At 39.2% G+C, this 19,235-nt stretch overlaps 1 protein-coding gene across 1 annotated transcript in view; it reads right to left on the minus strand.

Annotated features, from left to right (window-relative positions):
* The window catches only part of Adamts12 (ADAM metallopeptidase with thrombospondin type 1 motif 12), a 286,768-nt gene that overhangs the window by 257,257 nt on the left and 10,276 nt on the right, over nt 1–19,235 (minus strand). The window contains exon 2 of the mRNA XM_003470179.4: nt 18,809–19,170. Within this exon, the coding sequence (XP_003470227.1) occupies nt 18,809–19,170 (362 nt within the window). The remainder of the gene's footprint in view (nt 1–18,808; nt 19,171–19,235) is intronic.

The raw sequence follows: 19,235 nt of genomic DNA on the forward strand, positions 1-19,235 counted from the left end.
CGATAGCTAAATGACGCAGCAGGTTCTAGATCCTACTTGACTTGTGATTCCTGCTCAGGAGATGTTCCACACCCAACACGTCTTCACTTTCCACTTACACCTTCCCCCTTCTATGATCTTCCTGCACACCCTGAAGACCCAGATTAACGGTACCATTATCACCCATGTGACCATGTGACACTCCAGTCTTAGCTCCTCAGTCACCTTTCACAAATGCATTCCCCATTCAGAACAAAAGCAATATTTATCAAGACATCCAGGTAGAGAGATGAAGAGGTGACTGGAAATGCTCATCTGTAACTCACAAAAGAAAGAAATACGTGGTAACTCACAAAAGAAAGAAATACGTGGTGAAATTGAGCCAAGTAATGAAATATTCCTTGTATGCCTTTTTCAATCACTCCCCCACTTCTTCTGCTATTCCCTGTTACTCTTTTCTAACTTTTACATAAAATTAAATGGTGACTTATTTAGGATGTATTTCAAGCAATATAGATGAATAAGTGGTAAAACAAAATTTTCTTTGCAGAAGGTTCTGCTGTAAGTAAAGGTAAAGGTTGTAGTATCCACAAAAGAAGGGTTAATAAATCTATTTGGCTTTGAGAGAAAAATAAACTTAAAACTAGAGTTATCCACAGTGTAACTTTTAAACAATCTTTTTCATGCTGAAATTAGCACAAAGTTTACTTAGTTTCAGCAGTGCTGCATAAAGAATTATTGAGAAAATGCCAAGAGCAGCTGGAAAAACACAGGGAAATGAGAGGAAGGCACAGTGCTCGGGCTGAGGCAGTCTCTCCTGCTAAGCCCACCTACAGCTGGTGCAGAGGTCCTGCCTGCAGATGACCCACATAAGGACAGGGGGCCCTAGGATACGAGGACAATGGGCATCAAGCCAAAACCCAGAATAACAGTAGGGTGTGAACACAAAGAAAGGAAGTTAGACTAGGATAGCCACAAAAGGCAGAGCCAGGTTTACTGAGTAAAGCTAGGAATCCAGGTAGAGTCACAGAATACAAGAATTGGAAGGAACTTGGGGAATCACCCAAGTTAGACACAGTAGGGAAGGGAGACAAAGTCAGAACCTAGACAAAGCAGGAAAAGTGTCTGTACTGACGGTGAAGTAGCACTGTACTGTGCTCCAGAACCTAACCAAAGTGCAGTGAAAAATCTCACATAGGGGAACCTAGCTGAGTAATCAAAGCCCAAGATCTGGTGTGGATGTAGAGCCCAAAGAGAGCTAGGAGAGACCCATATGAGGCGCCTAGGAGAGTCACGGTGAATGCAGGAATCTGGTTGGGGTGCAAAGAGCATCCATGAAAAAAGGTTGGCAGCAGGGATGGCAATGGGATTCTGGTTATAAACAGAGATCAAAGCTAAGGAGATAACTTTGTCATGGTCAGAAAAGCTATTCTTACACTTGGAAAGGCAGAAAATGAGAATGAGTTCCATGATGCTGGACTGGATTCCATGGCAGCTGTGTCAATTCACAGTTTTCTACACATGTAGATACACTAACAGCTAAAGGTATAGTTGTGTTGTGACTGACTTGCATATGTGAGTACATGCACACCTTCCCTACCACTGTCCACTGAGGAGGCCTGGGACAGCAAGACCCAATAGCAATGAAGACACTCAGTGCCTAGGTCTTTGCTTTTAACTCTTCATGAAAGGGGAGATAAAGTTCCTTAGAAAAAGGGCGGAAAGTGCAGTACAAGATGAGCTTAGAATGTCTCATCACCCCCAGAAAGCTGGAGACAGCTCAAATAATTGCAGATCAAGTCAAAAGGACACTGAAGTCTTGGAGGCATTCCCACTGGCCAACTTGAAGTAATTTTCACCATAAACAACATCACACATTAAATAATGATATTAAATATTAGTACGGACACAAGCGTAAGTTCATATTAATATAAATACTTGAATGAATAAAGCCAAAAAATGTTAGAGGAACAGAATGCTTACAATAGTTTCAAAGTGTTTTTCCTTAAATACATCCAAGAGAAAAAAGGTAACTTCACAGTGTAGCAGCCCGTGTTGGAAGACATTACTTTAAACAAGTAATCAAACTGAACATTCTCAGAAATAGGACAAATCAAAAGCTTATGACACCTTATAGGATGTCACACAACAAGAAAATGCAAGGGTATTTTAGGCTGTTTTGGTCACACATTCATAATGTGCATCAAATCATGAACAAGCATCAGACAAATCCAAATTGAGTGATGGCCTACAAAATAATTGCCCTATACTTTTCAAACAAAGTCAAAGATATACAAGCCATGGAAAAACTTTAAAGAATTATCTGAAACTGGAAACTTTACCACTAAATACAACATGTGAATCTGAATCCTTTTGGAATCAATAACATATCAAACAACTAGCAAACTTTAATGGGATCTGAAAAATAGATGAGAGTGAAGGATCAAAGTTTCTAGTTTTTTGTGATTACCTATTTATTTCCAGATAATTCTTAAATGTGGGATATATACACTCAATTATTTAGAGGAGATGGAGGCACTGACCAAACAACTTACCCTCAAATGGTTCAGAAAAGAAACACCAAGTTCTTGGCACTATACTTGCAACTTTTCTGTAACTCTGAAATTCTCTTAAAACAAAAATATTCTTAAAATAGCATATACGATAGTATGGTTGAGGTTATCATGACTTTTTACAGTAGCTCACTCTAAGCTGTAGGGTATATTTTTATTTTTAATTTACTTGTATTTTGTTGCATATATGGAATTTTGCAGGAACAAAAATGCATCATTACAGGGCATGTTCAAAGATAGCTGATAATGCAAATTTCCCAAGTTGTTGACCCAAGTTAAATTCCACAAGCAGTCTATAAAAGTATTTAATTCATTTTCATTCCCAGAATAGTGTACAATTTTCAATATTTAGTGGATGTTGACCTGGATTCATCTTTTCCTAGAAGTAACAATCATCTAAACTTTAGTCTTTTGTAGTGACTGACTTCTCTCCCTGCTCTTCCTCCTCCTCAAAATGAAGTAAAACATCAAAATGTCATCACAGCCCCAAAGCTACTACGATTCAGTTTCAAAACTTGCAGTTGTCTTTTATCTCTCTACTCACTCTTTTAAGTAGAGCTCAAATGCTCTTCTAGGAAGATAATGCTGCTTGTTACTTGAGACCTCATGTTTTCTTCTGTCTCCTAGGAATAATAGTTGTAAAGTCCCAACTTTCAAACTTTAGTGGGGTCTGAAGAGTAGATGATAGTGGAGGATCTTTGTTAACTGTCTAATTTTTCATGGTTATCTATTGCTATGTAGAGTACTGAAAATAATTCAGAAGCACATCATATAAAGACTTCCCTAGAAAGGCTAGATATCTTGATAATGGTGTGGGAAAGCTACATCTTTCATCTCTGTAGCTTTTGAAAGCAGTTAACACCATGAAGAATGTGCAGTGACAACTCAGTAAATACTGTTTAATAGACTCCGAAACTTTATTCTAATGAACTGATGAAGTGTTTGTTGACTGATATTTGAAGGCTACTGAACACAACCATGGAATGATGAGTTCTATAAAAGCTAACACAGAATTTTGCTTCAGTTAGTTCACTTGGTGGTCAGAAGCCATGCTCCCAAGCTTTATGACACTGAAGCAATATTGCTGCTTCTTTCCAACATACTAGATTAACAGTGCCTTTTCTCCTCCACCGACATGACCTTGCTCTCTACTCTTCTCCATCTGCTACTCTTCCAGGCAAGATATAGTCTCACAATTATCTTGGATAAAATTCCAGAAAGAAAGAAGAAACAAATGACTTGGTGGAGAGGTACTTATCCTACAGTAGAACTCCCATGTTGGCTCTGAGATAAGTGAACATGGAGTGAAAGCTTGCTGTTTTATAGATATATATAGACGCATCTTATACATATGTGGATCTTCCAGATTCGTGGGTGTCACCTTTACTCAGGCCTGGGCAGGCAAGATGCTACCTAACCATAGGCCAGGATATAAAGTAATAGGAGGCTTTAAGGACTGGATCAAATGAATAGCCAATGATCGAGTACAAGATTACTCAACTACAAAGGAAAGATGAAAATAGTATGTCAAGCAGGGACACACCAAGCCACAGATAATCTTGGAAAGGCTCCAAGGACAGTATTACAAGGAAACAAGCCACATCTAATGAACAGACATGGTGCTTGTGAGATGAGTGAGGCAGAAATTTATAATTATCAGAGGATCTGTCAGAGTGAGAAAATAATTACGGTTCCCAGGATGATCTCTCATCTCTTCCCATAAAAAGCAAATAAGTGCCCAAATATGTGATGAGGTCCAACTCCCAGCCACCCTGGAGTGACTCAGTTCAGCTGAATTCCAAAGCTGAAGTAGCAGACATCACTCACAGGATGAGAGTGAGGATATAGAATGGGTGGATGATGAGAGCCACAGAGTGTAAGACTGTGTGAAGACAGATGGGAGGACTTCAGATGCGTTTATTAATATGAAATGTTGAAGAAAAGAATGATGTCTACACAGGATTTTAAAACAACATTCTGCATAAAGTTTTCTGTGCAGCACAAATCCCTATCAATCTAAGAAGTCAAATTTGTGTTTCCCTTACTGCAGTAGATTGCAAAAAGCTAGACCTTAAGCAATCTCACTTTTTGTACTTCTTTATGGTTGTTGGAATTGTTGAGATATAGTCTGAAGAGTTGTCCTGATAAAACTTTAGGGAAAATGCAAGCAAGCTTCAACTCGTGGCAGAAATGTTTTCAGTGTCTATCATCCAGAGTAGTTGCGAGTCGTAAATCTAGAAAACAGAAATAAGAAGGAAGGACTTGGAAAAAATTTGACTCTGGAACCTAGATGTTTGCCCTACAATACATATACACCCAACTTTTTCTCTTCTCCCTAAAATCCCTCAATCAGCATTTCCAAGGGTAAAGTCCAAAACCCTTGGCTTTTCCTTCAAGTTCTGCAAAGGATCTAGAATTAAGGCCACATTTAGAAACCCTGGTCTTGATGGCAGAGCTAGGAGGTAAGATGGATCCTCTGGGGCATCTGTTCTTAAAATCAAGACAAAACCTAGGATAAAGCAGTCCATTCAGTCCCTAAAAATCAAGTTTTATAAAAGCAGTAATTAGCTACTACCCACTGGTCATTTCTCGGGAACTTTAAAATCATGTTTGAAGCTAAATCTATCATTTTCTCCCCAAAACTTACTCTAGCTTCATTGTTTACTTTTCAGATAAGCAGTTCTACGATGCAGACAATTGCAAAAGCCATCGTTGATTCTCCCCTCTTTCAGCATTTTCTCCCTCCTTGGTGTAAATCAGTCCCCAAAGACACTGTTCACTTTTTAGAATAAAAATCATACAAAGGGCCCACTGGGACCTCAACTGCCTAGTTTTTGCCTATCTTGCTGATTCTAACTTCTGCCACTTTTCCATTCCTCCTGTCCCCTCTGTTTCCCCCCTCCACATAGACCTTCTACTTCTTTCAATGGATTCCTTTGTGCTTTCTTGTCTCAAGGCTTGTGTATGTGTGTCAGAAGTGTTCTCCCCAGAATTTGTACTATTCATTATACAAACATATGTCAAAACCAATTCTGCCTAAATGTTTTCCCCCATAATCCCAGCTGTCACTGGGTCACTGAATTCCTGTTTTAGATGCTCTCATAGTATTCATAGCACTTATCAACATCATACATTACAGTTTGCAATTAGTTATGTAACACCTAACCCTGAGAGCTAGCTACAGTTCCATCATTCTTATACTATGGACATTTATTAATGAAAGTACCAAGATACTAACATGCACACTTTACATATTTAATGTGAAATGGCTTTAATATATCATTTAGAAGAAGCACAGAATGCTTGTGAAGAATAATCAGGGAGGCTCCTTCATTCTGCCTGGCTGTTGAAGCTTACTTTCTAATGTCAGCTACAAGTACTTGAGGAATTGGAATGCACATCTCCTGATCCCAAGTTCACAGCCTGGCCTCACTGGGTTACCAGGTCCCTACCATGGTATGTGAAAACCATAGTACATCATTTACACAAGCAACTCTGCTCTCCACAGAGATCACTGAGACTTTAAAAGTCAATAATCAGAATTTTGTTTCTAAGTCTAAAGAACATACATAATATTATGTAGCATATACTTCAGCCTTAGAAAAGGGAAGCCAGACACATCACGACATGAATAAACTTTGAACACATTATGCCAAGTGAAATAAGCCACACATAAAAGGATAAATATGGTATGACTTTATTTGTATTTATTTCTTAAAATAGTGAAATTTATAGAGAAAGATAAAACAGTTGTTCCCAGCAGGTAAACAGAGAGGGAAGTGGAAATTATTATTTAATGACTACAGAATTTCAGTTTGGTATGATGAAAAGTTCTGGAGAAGAATGATGGTGATGATTTTACAATAATGTGAATGTACTTAATGTCACTGAATTTTCAGGAAAGAAGTTAAAATGGTAAATCTCATGTCAACTGTATCACAATAAAAAGTTTTTAGTCAATGTTTCTTGGAGGTAGAGTTGAAGGAATGGTATATGAAAGCACAGACTCTTTTTTAATCTTTTAAATTTTATAATATGTGAATATTTAGCTGATAAAAATGTAACACAAAAGGAAAAAACCTAGAATCCTCTGGGGTCATTTTTGCTCCATATATAACATTTATTCTTAATCTGCTATCCCTACCAAGCAGAGCCCACCATGAGATTGTGGCTTGCCCTTACTGTGAGGGTCTAAAGGTTCTAATGAACAGCAGTTTCTGCTCTTATAGAAACCACCTACCTATTGATGAGAGCAGAGAAAGGGAGACTTGCTTCCAGAGTGTCCCATGGTCTCACGCACCTATAAGCCTCATGCAGTACTCAGCAGTTTTATCAGGATCAAGGGTCAGTCAGACTTGGGACAAGATGCCTGCAAAGATTTCTGGGAAGTTTTGTTGTTACTAAACAACAAAAGAAGAGCAAGAAAGAGAAAGAACAGTCAAAGAGAAAGCCTAGGAAGTTTCACAAGCAGGGAAAAAAAGTAAGTTCCTAAAATACTGAAGACCAGGAAGAGAAAAATTCAGTTACAAATTTTTAAAAAAAATTAAAAAGTCTTCCTGGAAGAAAAGAAGCTTGCTTGGGAGAAAAATGCAGTGATAGCTCATGACCCACTAAGAGACTGTGGACAGTCTACATTTTAAAATTATGTGACTCATTTCTTAAAGCCAAAGCAGAAGTCAGATGAGGAACAAAGTCTAGAGAAAAATCTGCCTGTAAACGAAAGGGTCAGAAGAGGGTAGTAGGCTAATAAATGGAAGCGGAGGAATTGACATCAAATAGAAACATGCAATATTAAATTTTATATCTCTCATGACTTTGTTTTGCAAAATAGTTTACTAGTTCTTCGGCCAATTTAACTACAAAACTATGAAGGAATGTCTAAATGTGCATGTGCAGCCTGAAAGTTAAGGAAACTGGATCTGGTGGGAAGCCTAGTGTCTGAAAGTATCTCTTTTTAAAAATACACATGTGACACATTTAAGGAAAGGAATCAGCACATTCAACAGCATGTATCATGGAGGAAGAATTGAAAAGAAGATTATGTATTTTTAATGAGAAATATTTTTAATGTTGGACTACTTGAAAGGTCTTAAAAATAAATAATCAGACATAATTAATGGTGGAAATCATTACACAGGCAGCTGTGGTAGTAACAAATGATCTATGGAGACATAAAGAAGAGAAGCAAAGGCACAGTTCTACATCCGCAGTTCACTGATTCAGGAATAAAGAGTTTAACAGATGTGAAGTAGTCACATACAGGAGCAGAGGCCTTTTCTTGTGCTCTTCCTGTTTGCAAGGTACATTGCTTCCAGCAGCCCTGCTTGCATGAATAATGTCCTCTGAGAGCTGAGAAGAAAGCCTGACTCTTTCATACCCATTCCTCTTTCACACCCAGACATCCATTACCCCCTTGGGAAATTCCACACTCACAATCTCTTAAGGTAATATTCATAACATGAAGGCATCCTCACCCTTAACACAAACTCAGCACCCCTCTAGAGATAGAAATAAAAGCACGAATAGTGTCACAGTTCCAGCTGTCATTGTCTGTACCAGTCCTCTTCAGGCCTAGAAAATCTGTCTGTTCTCAACAACTTTGATGGAGACATCCAAAGAATAGATCATTGCTTGGTACACTCACCAGGTAACTGAGAATTAAAGAACCTGAGAAAAAATAGCAGCTGTGCTGGTAAGATTTGTGCACACCAATGATAGGATTCAAACATATCAAAACACTGCAGAGGACAGAAGAACAAAAAGATGACAATGAATAAGCATATCTGGTCATTATAATCCATCTTATTTTGTTTTCCAAGGTCCGTGTATCTTCTCCATTTTTTTGTAACCACTTTAGCTAAGGTTCCTCTTCTACCTTGTTATATTTTGGATCTTAAATGTCCCTCAAAGGCCCATCAATGTGCTATGGGCTTGATTACCAGCCCCGGTAATTACTAGGAAGTAGAAAAATCTTCAAGAGGGAGGGCATAGTGCAAGTAAATGAAGTAACTGTGGGCTAACCCTTGAAGGGGATATTAAAACTCTAGTGTCCCCCACCTTGGATCCCATAAAGGAAGTGGTTTTGCTATTCCACCATGATGCTTTGTGTCATCACTGCCCAAAGCAATGGTGCCAAGTAACCATAAAATAAACCTCTGAAACTATAAGTCAAAATAAACTTTTTTCCCTTTTTAAGTTTTCTATCTTGGTATTTATTGCAGTGACAAAATGTTATGACATATCCCTTCACCTATCCATACTGGTTAGAGTAATTTAATCCCAGGTGCTGTGTCTGAGCATCATTAGGCTTTCAAGCAAAAAATTTACCAAAAGAATAGAATTGATTAATGAGTAAACTCAAAAGTCAGTGTCTCTGGGTTTAATAAATCAATGCTTCTCAAATTTTAATGCACTACAAGTAATTTGTGGATCTTGTTAAAATTTAGGTCAGCATGTCAAGAGTAAGATTTGAGAATCTGCATTCCTAATCAACTCCCAGATGATCCCCTATTGAAGGACCCAGGTCATCCAAAGTAACATACCAAAGAGCAAGGCCTCATCCAAGGTCACAGTTTGTAAGTAACTGAGTGAAACTCTGGGGTCAGCTTCTCTAACTCCCAAAGCCACTGTGCTGATTCCTCACAGGTTGTGTAATTAAAAGTACATCAATCATATCATACTGAAAATCACCTCTAACAATCAAGTAAAATATTTTTTTAGTAAGGAAAAAGCTCAAATCTTTTGTTTTCTCATTTTTCAAAATCCTTATTAATATGTCAGGCAATAAGCCTGCTTTCTCTAATATTTAAACTCACTAGAACTGTGAACATGCGGGGTCAAAAAAGAAAGAAAAAACAGCTAATGCATGAACAACTAGAGGGGTAACCACCTAGCTGTCAGGTTCTGTAATGCACAGCATACTCTCCAGAGCAGAGATTTCCATGACAGGGAGTCAGTTTCCTGGCTGCATCCATGTAAACATACAAGCCAGATAATTAATTCTGTAATAGGGTATTGACTCCTAGTTCTTTTTGATAGCAGAGACGCACCCCCCATTCTTTCTCCAGCAACATCTCAGGGCCACAGTGAGGACTGTTGAATGGAAACCCAGACAAAGGTTAAAAACCAGTGCTGCTTCTCCAAGTAGGAGTTCCGCACTCTAACTGCTCCTCCTCCAATCCATCATAATGGAAATCCACAAAATGAAGTTGATGAAATAAAAAATCAGCCAAAAAAACAAAAAAGATAAAAAGAGACAGAGGAAAGAAACTCTCTCATATTTATGAGCCTGCTGCACAAAGCATTCACAGTAAAGAGAGGAATTTCCGCCAGCCAGAGGCCCACTTCCAAAGTCTCATGTCTGAGTAAGCAGGCCTCTGACCAGGCAACCCCAAAGGTCAGGGGTCAGGGAGAATTCCTCAGCCTGCAAGCGGAGTTAGGGGATAAACAGAGCATTCATTTCCCTCCCCGTGGAGAAAAACAACCATCCCTGACACACGGCTGGGCCATAATGCAAATGACCAGTTTCCACAAATGGGCTGTGTTTTTCAGGATCAGAATGTAAGGCAAGAGCCCTCATGGGACAAGTTTCCCACACTGCGCTGCCAGTGGACTTCATTCCTTTGATTGGCCACATCACCCAGGCTTCAGCTGTAACTCACAAACAAGGGGTAGAAACGGGTACATCCTTCGTGTGTACGGAGAAAAATCAGCGGGGCTTTCCAGGTCAGGAACTGGCTGCATTAGTAGGAATAACCTGTCTGAAGCACATCCCTCTAGTACAAGCTCCCTCGTAGAGCACAGATTTTTAAAGTCACTAATCCTTACTTAACAACACTCACTCACTGAAATACACAGCATGCTTAATACTTGCATTCCTGGATATTTGAATCCCAAAAAATTTAAAGAGTTCAGGTTAATGCAGCACCACATGTTAGGACTAAATGAAAGCTTGTTGGCTAGAAGTTCAAAGTCTAAGTAAAGTTTTGGTGACAAAAATAAGTCTTCTAGGTGCAGTGGTGGCAAAACTAGGAAACAATGGGCTGTGGTCTTCACACATAGCTATTGGGTATGTTCCTGGCAAAAAATGTGTCACTGTAGTTTTAGAAATTATCAGAGATTTTACATAACTGCATAAGCACTTGTTTACTAGAGAGCAAACGAAAAGAACACATGACCTTCGTATTTTGGGAAATGAGCACAAGTTTGGTCCTTATATTATTTCAAGGATAGTACTGGGAAAGAGAACTGGTGAGATTTGGTATATCTCAATGGAAAAAAATCTGTTAATACACACACACACAGAGACACACACACCCACGCGCACGCGCACGCACACACACGCACATAGAGTTACTTGAGACCAAATAATTTACGCTTTGGAAAACATTCTGGGGCTAGATTATTGCATCCTCAGATGATTTTCCTCTGCAGACCCCAAAACCAGGCCAAATCCTGTGAGTAGGGAGCTCAGATGCTACTGCTTTCACACACATTTGTGCAAATTATGAGAAGACACACAGGAAGCTGAAATGAAATTTTAAAAGGTGCTTCATCCAGACAAATGAATTTTAAAAGGTGCCCCTTCTTGTCAGACAAACAACTAAAACACTGTGCACCACTTTAGCCAAAGGAATTATAAAATGGTCTCTTTTCTTCCTATAGATATAGTTTGGCTTTCACCCTGAACCATGACAAAGTTCAGCTGTCAGAGCCTGGACTGGATTTCAGTCCCCAGTGACCTAGTACTTTTGCAGGGTATACAATGGTCCACACTGCAACCCAGAGTCTTAGATGGGATTTCCCATGAAGCAAGCAGATAGTTATTCCTTGAAAGAAACTAGGGCTGGACAGAAGAACTGGAAATAAAGATGGTCTGATACTGGGATGGATGGCTGAGTGGATGAAGAGATGGACAAACAAACAGACATTTCCTCCCTTGTCAAAGGTCTCATGATTAGGCCCAGGACTCAGGAGAGAAACACATTTCAGCATATCACGAAGCAGGAAAAGTGCTGGTTAGAGACACTCTTCCAACAGCCTAGAGTCTGATCACAGTCAAGATGAGTAAAAACTTTAGGCTATTATTTGCATTATACTTTCCTTATCTTGATGTACAAATGTTCAAAAGAGTCTTACTGAAAAACTGTAAATTATGCTATGAAGTGCCTAGCAAACTAAAGAAAATCTGAACTGAGCTCACTTACAAAAGTGATACCTATGCTGAGCGTGGTGGCACATACCTGTAATCCCAGCAATCCCAGGTAGCTGAGGCAGGAGGATCATTGCAAGTTTGAGAGCAACCTGGGCTACACAGTGCACTCAAAGCCAGCCTTAACTGCATACTGAAACACTGTCTCTAAAAAGATTTTTTTAAAAAGTGATACCAGTATCTTCTCCAGAAAGGTCAACAAGATAAAGGCGGTCACAGGAGTAAGCCAAAAGAATCCATGATGAGAAGCCAATGCCCTGGAATCCATCAGATACAGTTCAGGGGCCAAATTGCATTATGTCAGTCAATATCAGGGTATTAAACCACTGTTTAAGTAGCTGAAGAAATGTAATCTCACTTTGGTTTTTTTGTTTGTTTGTTTTTGTTTTTTCAGAACAGAACAATTTAAGCAACACAGTATTTCACCACAAGACAACCCGAGATATCAGTAGCTACCATAAAGACTCTTTCCTTGAAATAGAGAAAAGCTTTATATACAATAGTATTAAACATAACAAAATAGTATAAAACCATTAAAGAGAATGAAAGTATGTAATCTCATTTTGAAACCGCAAGTTGGGAAGGTCTCCAGGAACCTGGAGCAGTTGAAAGGCAAATCAGTTTAAACCGTATTTACTGAGTATTAATTACGAAACATAAACACATGCATATAGAGCACTGAAAGAAAGAAAAATTAAGCAGAAACAAAGACTTAGGTATTATAAGTTCCTTTTAAAAATAAAACAGGCAATATGATGGAATACTGCAAGGGTCTACTTCAGTTTGAGTGGCAGTAAAATCCTTAAGTAGGATATAAAGGTAGGGAACAACTGTGTAGAAATCTGAAGGAAGAGTGTTCTAGACAGGGAATAACATATGCAAAGGTCATGATGCTGAAATGTGCTCTGGTACATTGGGGAAGCAGAAAAAAGGTCAGTGTGGCTAAAGCACAGTGTAGGAATGATAAGATGGTTGGGAGGGTGTCCTGGAAGCCAGGACAAGAAGTTTAAATTTCACTCAGCTGTGATGAACAACCAATAGAAGACCCTGAGCAGAAGAGTGGTCCTGCGCTATAAATATGTTCAGAATAACAGTCTGATCACTGTGGAAAATACTTCACAAGGAATTAAGAGAAAAATCTAGGAAATCACCAGGGAGGTAAATGCAGGGTCCAATGGGAGACAATGGTGAGTAGGAGTAGGGTAAGGTTTCTCTACTTTGCTACGAGTGACACTGTAATTCTTTCTTTTTTATTTATTTATTTTTTTAAATTTTTTTTTGTGTGTGTCTTTTTCCTTTTTATCGGTACCAGGGATTGAACTCACGACTGCCTGCTTGCAAGGCAGGCGCTTATGCCGCTGAGCTAAATCCCCAGCCTCCATGAGTGATATTTTAGACAATAGGATCCTTTGCAGTGGAAGGCCGTCCTGTACATTATAGGAAGTTTGACAGCATTCTTGACTTCTACTCAAGAGAAGCAGAAGCAATTCCTTCCTCTCCAGTTGTATAAAAAATATCTCCAAATATTGCCAAGTGCTTCCTGGACAGTATAACTACTCCCACTGAGAACAGGCCTACTAGAGTGGTAGCCTTGCTGGAGACAGCAGTGGTAGAGTATGAACATATTTAGACAACAGAGGTGACAAGATGTGTTGATAGAAAATAGACACAGAGTTTGACAGAAAAAGAGGAGTTAAGTGATGAGATAACTCCAGGGGTTTTGTGGCGGACAATTGCAATAATGAGAGATGGTGAAGACTAAGGGAGTGGACACCAGTGGTGGCCTTTAACATGTGAATTTAGACACTTATTTGCAATCTATATGACAAGGAAAATAGATTGCAGGAGTTCCAAAAATTTATAAATGTAAATTTATATATGAAAATGTAAGAGTTATTTGCGTGCATACAAAGATAGAGATAGAAACAGGTGATAAATATCATACTACACCGTTACATGATTAGATAGATAAATGATAGATGAATACATGATAGATTAGATAGAACATAGATAGATAGATAGATAGATAGATAGATAGTTAGATAGATAGATAGATAGATAGATAGATAGATAGATAGATAGATTTGGAACCTGGAACTTGAGACTACTTGTTATGAAACTAGAGAAAAATGATTGCAGATAGAAAGCCTAGGACACTCTAGTACCTGAGTACGGGAAAATAAGCATAGCGTACTGATACAGAATGGTCCATATAGTAAGCTAAAGAAAAAACATGATAAAATTGTATTATGTAAGCAAAGAAAAAATATATTTCAAGTAAAGAAAATTGCATCAAGTGTTGTCAAGATATTAACAAGTCAAATTAAAACAAAGGAAAGCCCACTAACAACACAAAGTTCAATGAAGACTTGAAAAGGAAGTTTTAATGAAGTGTACCAACAACTTGAGTCTCAAAATGTGAGCAGTCTTACTAAGCCAATTAAGAAAGACCAGATTACTTTTCTAAAGCACCTACAAGGGCGTGAGAGAAGCAGTGTGGAGTGGTGAGATTATTCTTACTTTCTACTCAGGTATATTTTGCAAAAAGCTCATGGAGTTAAGTTAGTTTTTGCTACAATTCTCAGACAAGTGGAAGATTTTTTTTTTTTTTTTCATTTTTATCAGTACCGGGGATTGAACTCACGACTGCCTGCTTGCAAGGCAGGCGCTTATGCCGCTGAGCTAAATCCTCAGCCCCTAAGTGGAAGATTTTAAAGTCTGTAAGAGAGGAGTCAAATTAAAAGGGTACTGAGTTCTTCAGAATGAAAAGAAATCATAGATCCCACTAAAAAGGCACAGAAACAAAACTTAGTTCACATCAGAGACCCTGCTTCTCCAGGAGGCCCAGAGCCAGTCGGTGGTCATTCCAAAGTTCCCAGTCTTCTGCGGTGGAAAAGGCCATGAGGCCGAGTACAGAAGAAATTGTTATTCGTCTCCCAGATTACTTTATAATCAGAAAACTCTCCAAAACAACATATTTGGGAACTAATACACTTGAAAAACTAGGGGAATACACTTCCAAAACAGTTTCATTAACTTTTCCCAATTACGCTATGACACAGGGACAAGGGAAAAAAATACAAAGCAATTATTTTTACTGTACATGAGAGCCTCCTTGTCATTCACACTAAAGTGGGGAAGGCCTAGTGGCCACAAAGACCAGTGACCCAAGAGACAATACATATAAAATAATGGGTTGGGAGATTTCTCATGAAAAATGCTATCAAAGTACAATTTATAATTCCTCCCAAGAAACTGAGGCAGAAATTCTACTTCTGGGTATATAACAAAGGAATTGAAATTACTCACATGGTTATATCAGCATTATTTGTAATAGTCAGTACATGGAAACAACCTGAATTTCCATAGGTGGATGAATAAGCATGAGGAACATACACGTAGTCATTCACTTGGTGCTCAAGGGAACTTTTCCAGGATCCATTCCCCACAGATATGACATCATAGATGCCCAAGTCATTTACATAAAACAGTATAGTGTTTGCATATAATTTAGATTCATCCTGCCATATATTTAAATTATCTGTAGATAACATATAGACTAGTATGCTTAAAGTTACATGAAATGGTGAAATAAATCAAGGAAGATCTAAATATACTGAGACACAAACATTGCTCATGTATTGGAAAACTCAATGTAGCAAGGCTAAAAATGAATACACAGACAATATAATGAAAGTTTTGAGGGATAAAGGGTGCTAAAAATGCTGGAGATGTTACAGGAATACCACAGAGCAGGGGACATGGGATGACTCAATCTGGAAGCAGTTTCCAAGAGGCTGGGGACCACACCCATGCCAAAGGATGGTACATGGACTTCCTAGGATCATCAGTTTAAGATCACCTAAGTCTTTTCCAGGGGAAAATGAATAGGCTGAAACCACAGACAGATCCAGGAGAACACACCCTCCAATGTCTCATTTAGTTTTCCACATCTGAAACAAAGAATATGCCAGGCCTCAGGAATGAAAAGGCAGCTGTCCTGGTCCACATGAAAGTGACCCCTTCCTAAGAAAGGCTTCCCAAATGCTAGATTTGTCCCTGGAATGGTGGGAGACTGAGATCCTGGAGATTCTGAACCTGCCAGCCTGTGACTTTGAGAGTGGGATCATCCCCAGATAAAAAGGAGACTAAATGCACCAGAGCAAGACCCCAGGTGTTGTAATTCCAAATATTGAGTACAGTCATCCAAGTATCATAATCCCTTTTCTAGTCTTCCTCACAATCCAAAAAGTTATGTTTATAAACCCACTGAGATGTTATTGGAATCCCAACAAGTTAATTCCAATCTACCACCTCCAATGCAACTTGCAACCCCAAGTTAAGGGCAGCCAAGGAGTCCTAAATCCAATTCCCTTGAGGATGTGCAGACAAAGGCCCTGATCCTAGACCTCTCCCAGAAAGTATCTTGTGAAGAAGGGAGTGGTTCCAGGATGAGTGACAGTGAGGGTGGCAGGAATTACCTGAATAACTTGAGCTGACTAGTCAGGTAGTGAGAAAGGCATGTCTGCAAAATGCAGAGATAAAGATATGCAGAAGGATCAATTTGCATAATTCAACTAAGGTAGTTTTTTGTTTTTGGTTTTTTTTTTTTCAGGCTGTTGCTTCAGTTTCTGCTTTGTAAACTTTTATGCACGAGGGAGTCATAGCCTCTTGTCCTTGAGGCTCATATCCAGCTGACATGCCTGGAGCTGACTGGCTCTACCATCCTAGTGCTGTGCCCATATCATCTATAGAAAACACTATTTGAGGAAACAGGAGATGGTTTTAGAGATCACATATCAGTACCTCACTGGTCTTATTTACAAATGCTTAGAGCCAATTGAAGTGACAAGAAAATACCATAGTTAGCTCTGTACATATCAGTATAAGAAAATAAGTCTAGATGTAATCAAAGTTGCAGCAGTTCTGCATTCAAGAGGAATCACTCAAATTGTCTCCCACACTCAGGCATGTGATCAAGAAGTCACACACAAGTCCTTTCACTATCATTTTTACTAGAACCACTCAAGGTGGATATTGATATATTTTGCCATATTAACAACAGAATTAAAGCCAGCTAAAAGGTATACTAACAGAAAGAAAAGAAATTCACTTAGCTTTTAGAGCCTTATTACCATACATGAATTGTCAAGTTATACATGAAAAGCTCCAAAATAATCCCAGTAGTGTTTTTCACAAAATCATTCAATAATTTGGCTATACAAGTTTTCTGTCACATTGGCTAACATTGTGTCCTGCTGGCCACAGAGAATCAGATGGCAATGATGTTTCCAGGATTATCTTATAGAAGCAAGAGAACTGAGATGGAAAAGAGACATGATGTGAAGCCTGAGAGAGCTCAGAAGTTGAAGACTGGAGCTGGCAGAGTGGTCCCCGTGCAACCAAGCAGTGCATAAATCCTGGGGGAAAAAGGCTCCATTCTGGTTTTGCAGTGTTTACATTCTAATTAGAATAAATGGTAAATACCTATATTTGAAAATCTATATTTACAGAGAAAGGTAAAATAAGATTGTCCATTTATTGTATAAAGCAATTCATAATTATTGTATAATGTATTGTATGACTTTTCCCATAATATGCCATCAAAGCCAAATTATTCAGATAAACAGAATAGTAAATTATGAAGGATGGAAAATGGCAGTCATGATGGGAGGAATGTGCCTTCTGTGTGAATGCCAATGTCACCAGTGGTTTTCCTTGGCAAACCTCAGACTTCACCATGGCCATGTTCAGGACTCTGGAGTCTCGTCAGCCACCGGCCCCAGGCACACCCGTGAGTGTAGTGCCTGCCTCTTGTTCAAGCCTGAGGCAAACCTCAAAAACTGAACCCTTTTCCCAAGCACTGCTTGTCTTAAGTTACTGATGGGGCTGTCACTGCAGCTGCTGCAGGAAGGCAGTGGAGATCAAATTTCTTTCAAACACAAAAGCTGAACCCAGAAACGCCCACACAGTGGTACTCAGTGCTCCTTGGGCCCTTTAAAATTGAAAAGGTCCTGATAGTCTATTTATTCTGAAGTCTAAAATAATGTTACACAGCATGGAACTTCCCTTAGAAAGCAAAAGATCAAAGTAGAGAGCAATTTAAGTTATGAAAAATAAGCTTGGTCACACTTTGAGATGCAGTCCACAGCAGAAAGATGCAGACTCTAATTTGCCCAGTTAAGTTATTCAAGTCCTCCAGGCTTTTTTGATTGCTAAGGGAAGAAGGATGGGGTCAGCATACACAAATTACATAAACTATATATTCCAAGGTCTGGTGTACTAGAAACACAGTAAGAAAAATAAAAACAGCTAGCATTACTAAATATTCTTCTAACATGCATACACATGTATGCATCTTCACAATGCTCTATTACAGGTGTTAGCAAACCTGTCTGACAAATGTTTTCAGGGCTTCGTGGTTTCTATGCCAACTACTTAGTTCTACTGATGTGATTTGGAAACAGCTACAGATGGTTTATAAATGCATGAGTGTACCCATGTTCCCAGAAAAAATCAGTTACAAAATCCGTAGGTGGACTATTGTTCGCTGACCACGGCTCTGAGACCAGTTCTATCACTGGCCCCATTTACAAATGAAAAAATAGAAGCACTAAGGAGTGACCAAAGTCCCACATGAAATCTGATTACCAAGTTCATAACCCTTCATCCAATCATATTGGCCACTGTTATCACCATCACTCTCAGGAAAACTCTCACTCACTACAAATGTGGGTTTTTCTAATTCAAAACTTGCCAACCAGCAGTCAGTGAACAATGGCCTCAGGCCTGCCCCAAAGACCCAACACAAATCCTCCCTCTTCTCCTCGCCATCACCCTATGTTCCTGGTTTGAGTTCTCTCTCCTCTGAACCCCAGCACCTTATTCTACATACCTCAAAAATCAATCACCTTCTACTAATTATACATTTTTCCCCAAGATCTTCTGGGGCACAATTTGCAAGTTTTGATGGGGCATTGAACCTATGGGAGAAGTTCCAGGCTGAGATTCAAAAAGCCTGGGGCAGGGAAGAGAGGTGACTCACCAGTCCATGGCAGGCACTGAGCACTGCAGTCCCAACTGCAATGCTCTGCTGCTGAACTATGCCCTTGAGATGACAAGGGGGGCTTGAGGGAGCCACAATCTTAACATTGGAAAGGTTCCCGTATCTCTTCTCCACAATGTAGCTACTGGAAAGAAATCCTCGGTTGACTGTCAGGTTAAAAAACAGGTCCTTATCTTCATGTGAAATTCTATAGTACACTCGGTCCTCTGGGCCATCCAAACCTCTTTTCCTCCTGCTGCTGGTGACAGGATGGTTCAAGCCATAGGACAGGAAGTGCCCACTAGAATCTACTCGGACAGGAGCCACTACGTGATATTCCGGAAGGGCCTGCATAAAATGCTCTGAAAGAAAAGAAGACACAAAATAAGAGTGAGAAACTTGGGCTGAGACTGCAGAGAAGCAAACT

The sequence above is a fragment of the Cavia porcellus genome, unplaced genomic scaffold, assembly GCF_034190915.1.
Source record: "Cavia porcellus strain 051 isolate PalLab524CR breed Dunkin Hartley unplaced genomic scaffold, mCavPor4.1 scaffold_11, whole genome shotgun sequence".
In the NCBI taxonomy this organism is placed as follows: Eukaryota; Metazoa; Chordata; class Mammalia; order Rodentia; family Caviidae; genus Cavia; species Cavia porcellus.